Consider the following 4,843-nt stretch of genomic DNA (forward strand, 5'->3'; position numbering starts at 1 on the left):
AAATCTTTTTTACACATACAAATCTCTTTTACGCACACACTAATCTTTTTTACACATACAAATCTCTTTTACGCACACACAAATCTCTTTTACGCACACACAAATCTCTTTTACGCACACACAAATCTCTTTTACGCACACACAAATCTTTTTTACGCACACACTAATCTTTTTTACACATACAAATCTCTTTTACGCACACACAAATCTTTTTTACACACACAAATCTCTTTTACGCACACACAAATCTTTTTTACGCACACACAAATCTTTTTTACGCACACACAAATCTTTTTTACACATACAAATCTCTTTTACGCACACACTAATCTTTTTTACACATACAAATCTCTTTTACGCACACACAAATCTTTTTTACACATACAAATCTCTTTTACGCACACACTAATCTTTTTTACACATACAAATCTCTTTTACGCACACACTAATCTTTTTTACACACACAAATCTCTTTTACGCACACACAAATCTTTTTTACACATACAAATCTCTTTTACACACACACTAATCTTTTTTACACATACAAATCTCTTTTACGCACACACAAATCTCTTTTACGCACACACAAATCTTTTTTACACATACAAATCTCTTTTACGCACACACAAATCTTTTTTACACATACAAATCTCTTTTACGCACACACAAATCTTTTTTACACACACAAATCTTTTTTACAAGTACAAAATATTTATGACCACATTTTGAGCCCATATGCCCCTCCCTGAACCTGGTTCTGCTGGAGGTTTCTTCCTGTTAAAGGGGAGTTTTTCCTTGCCATTGTTGCCAAAGCCCTTTCTCATACAGTTTTTTACAGTCGCTAACAAGCGTTTGTCCAAACAGTTGTCACATTTGCAAAACTCTAAACACAATTAGCACAGGATCGGTCTGTTGTGGCCATACCATTCACACATTTCATGTCGTGTTCACCCAATATGCAGTCAGTGAACACATTTCCACAATGCTTACATTTTCTTAACAGACAAGTTATACCTCCCAACAAAACTATGGACTGTTCTTGTAGTATCTACGAATGTTAACACACAACATCCCACAATAGCAAAAACAATATTCCAAACCGTAGATACAGTATAAAAACCTCTGCCCCTGCAATGATATCAGTACAAAAACAATATCAATATCAAAAATATATCTCAGCTGTAAACAAACAAACAATTGAATAATTGACACACAGCTGATTTATGTTGGGTAAATTGGGCCAACCACACCTCCTTCCATTCTGGCTTAGACTCAGTGGGGTTCATAAGGCAAGACCTTGAGGAGTGATGTTTTTGGAAACAAAAAAAAGACAAACACTGTAATGTCTGCTCGAGGAGGAGTAAGAGCAAGGGGCCCAGAGAGAAGAGCAGGCCCAAGGAGAGGGCAAGGTATAGGTGTAAGAATGCGTGGTGGTGGCATTCCAAGGGCTGCAAGAACAGTAGTCAGTGATGAAATCCGTGCCACTATCATTGACCATGTAATCAACCATGGTCTTTCACTAAGAGAGGCTGGTGAAAGAGTGCAGCCCAATTTGAGGCGGTCAACGGTTGCCTCCATTATACGCACCTTTCAACAAACCAACAGGTAAGTATTGCATTTTACATGGATTGTTCCTATTCTCACTTGACATGTCAATATGGTCATACAGTAATGCATATGTTGAATTGTCTGTCTTTCTAAAGAATGCAACGTCTTCCACCCTCTGGGGGAAGAGGAAAGCTCCTCAGTAATGATCAGGAGCTTGCCATTGTGGAAATGGTTACTGCAAATAATGCAATAAAACTGCGTGAAATACAAACCAGAATTGTGGCGGACCATGAGATATTCGACAATATCGATAGAATCAGCCTCACAACCATTTCGCGGACATTGTCCAAACATAGAGTGCGGATGAAGCAGCTCTACACTGTTCCCTTTGAGAGGAACAGTGAGAGGGTCAAGGAGCTACGACGACAATATGTCCAGGTACAGTGTATATTCAATCCAATGTCCAGTTCTATAAGCTTTGCACTTTGCAAGTAGGTAACCTACACAATACTAGGTTACAGTACAGTATGGTATACAGTACTAACATGACTTACATAAACTTTGTTTCAGAGAGTTATGGAATTGGAGGCCAACCAGGCCCCTCATGAATTCATATACATCGATGAGGCAGGATTCAATCTGGCCAAAAGGCGTCGACGTGGACGGAATGTAATTGGAAAAAGGGCCACAGTTGATGTGCCAGGACAGAGAGGGGCAAACATTACCATGTGTGCAGCAATTGCAAATGCAGGATTACTCCTTCACAGATGTCAGGTTGGACCCTATAATACAGAGCGCTTGCTTGCCTTTCTCAATGATCTCCACCAGCGCCTGGTTCCAGAGCAGGGTCAGGAGGGTGAAAACATGAGGACCTTTGTAATTACCTGGGACAATGTGGCTTTCCATCACTCGCAAGCAATAACAACATGGTTTGAAGTCCACCCAAGACTGGTGAGTCTCTTCCTTCCACCCTATTCACCTTTCCTCAACCCCATAGAGGAGTTCTTTTCTGCATGGCGGTGGAAGGTTTATGACCATCAGCCACATGACCAGATGTCCCTCCTTGAAGCCATGGATGCTGGCTCCAGGGACATCACAGTTGACGATTGCCAAGGGTGGATCCGACATACCAGGCGGTTTTATCCCAGGTGCATCGACTTGGCTGACATCAGATGTGATGTTGATGAAAACATGTGGCCTAACCCTGAAGATCGCAGAGATTAGATGCAACTTTTTTGCCTTTTTTTAGCCCCCCTCCCCCCCTTTTTATCTTGGCTTTTTGCTGTTGTTTTTTTGTTCAGAATGCTCTTGTGTGTTTCATGGATATTTTGTTCACTGTAAGCAATACTGTAAAACTTTCTCTGTCCTATCATACCGTGTTTCTACTGTACCTCCTGTGGTAAACAGTAAAGAAACAAAAACTTGTTTGCTTTTTACTGGAATGCTTTTGAATGTGAACATTACTGTACATGTGGACATACAGTTACCAACCAAGACATTTCTGGTGTCAATATGGTGGATTGCATGTTTCGCATGCAAATACCTGTGACACTGAAACATAAAAGTCTATGCAGTTTTTGTAATGTCAATAATAGCCAGTATTTTGAAACCTGGTGTACTTTGATTGACTGCATGTACCTTGTGAAGTGAAAACAAGTGTTATTCTTTGACAGACTAATTTCATTTTGAGTCAGATTTATAGTGTTTTTGTACAGTTAGTGTGTGCAGAGAAAGATGTGTTCTAATTTTGAAATGAGGAGTTAGTATATATTTAACAAAGTGCATTTTTGGGAAGGATATTATCCATTTGGCCAATTGTGTTTTGTAGGTGTGGGTCTGTGTTAAGAGTTTAGAAAAAGTATCTGAAGTATGGGTAGGCGCTTGTTAGCGACTGTAAAAAACTGTAACACTAATGATTACAGTTTTTGCCCGTTGCTTGAACACTATAAACCCATGCTTAGACTAAAGTAACACAACGTGAAGCTGTTGTTACCATACCTCAAACACATGTACCCCTACCTTAAACAAAAGCGCTGCTTTGCACCCCAGTACCAATCATGCAACACACCTACTCCCTCATGCAACACACATGGTCCTGCATGCTACACTCTATTTCATACATAAGACACTTCGCTCACAAAATGAAATCTCAGGGTGCCATTCGGAAAACACTTACCCGATGTGTTTTGTATTTTGGATACATCCAAAATACAAAACACATCGGGTAATTGCAACCACTCAAATACACACCTGAAGGCACCTACTTGCAAAACCGAACACCAATTAGCCAACTACAAAAAGCCCTCAGCGTAGCCATTCCAAGAACTTTGCAAGCATGGATGGAGGGAGAGCAAGAGGATATTTACCCCGGTGCCTAGCAGGAGAGGACATTGTTGATGAGGTCCTGTGGCCAGACCCCAACAGACGGCGGGATCCATGAGCCCACTTATGCACAATTGTCATGGTTTTTTGTGTTCACAGTATAGTGTTTTTTCTATTGCAGTACTATAGTGTTGTTGTTGTTTTATTTGCTTTACCTGTATTCATGGTACTGCAATGTGCAGTATTGAGTAGGTCTATTTGCGTTTATGGTCGTTTGGAAATGTGTCCCCTGTAAATGTGCCTTCTGAATACACAATGGAAATCAAGGACTGCAGTGTTTTATGTACAGCAGACTAGTGTGTTCCCCCTGATCTGTGAGTGTTTGCATATGGTGCAGGTATGTGTCATTTTGTCAACAGAGTTACATTTTGACAAAGGAATGTTAGGTTTTGACAGCAGAGTTTAGGTTTTGGGAGTAGAGTTCCAATTTGGCACAGATGTGAATGGTATATTTCCCAGTGTTGTGTCATGTGTACTTGTGTGTACAGTTTTGGCACAGCGAGCGGGGTTTTGCAAAATGTGTTCAAGCAGTGGGCAAAAACTGTAATCAAGATTTAGGATGGTCAGAGCCAAACTGGTACATCTGTTTCACAACGGATGTGATCATTCTCAGTCCGAAGGAAAGGCTTATGTCCAGGGATTGACCTCCTCAGACTCATCAGATGTATTTTTGTCCACTAGTGGATCTGTATCGTCCTCAGGAAGATGCTCATCCATATTGCTTTGCTGTTCTGGTTCTTCCTCATCTTCAGCAAAGATATGATCCCCATTTAATACTCATCACAAACATCATGACTTTCACCAGAGCATTTTATAATTTAGTGAAATTCTATTTTTTGTGTCTTTCTGTTTAATTAGAGATTCCTGACAAAGTCAAATAAAACCTTGGTCCAATAAACAAATGTAAAAGAGA

General features: G+C 40.2%; 1 protein-coding gene across 1 annotated transcript; it reads left to right on the forward strand.

Moving 5' to 3' along the window:
• Positions 1-1,423: 1,423 nt before the first annotated feature.
• LOC146673567 (uncharacterized) lies at positions 1,424-3,300 on the forward strand. Its single transcript, XM_085400972.1, has 3 exons — positions 1,424-1,605; positions 1,704-1,986; positions 2,119-3,300. Exons 1-3 carry the CDS (start codon positions 1,424-1,426, stop codon positions 2,770-2,772), a joined length of 1,119 nt encoding a protein of 372 aa, XP_085257098.1. The 3' UTR covers positions 2,773-3,300.
• The last annotated feature ends 1,543 nt before the right edge of the window (positions 3,301-4,843 follow it).

Source organism: Rhamphochromis longiceps, linkage group LG3 (assembly GCF_057381845.1).
Source record: "Rhamphochromis longiceps isolate RC_006_pf linkage group LG3, R_longiceps_female_GT1.1, whole genome shotgun sequence".
Taxonomy (NCBI): domain Eukaryota; kingdom Metazoa; phylum Chordata; class Actinopteri; order Cichliformes; family Cichlidae; genus Rhamphochromis; species Rhamphochromis longiceps.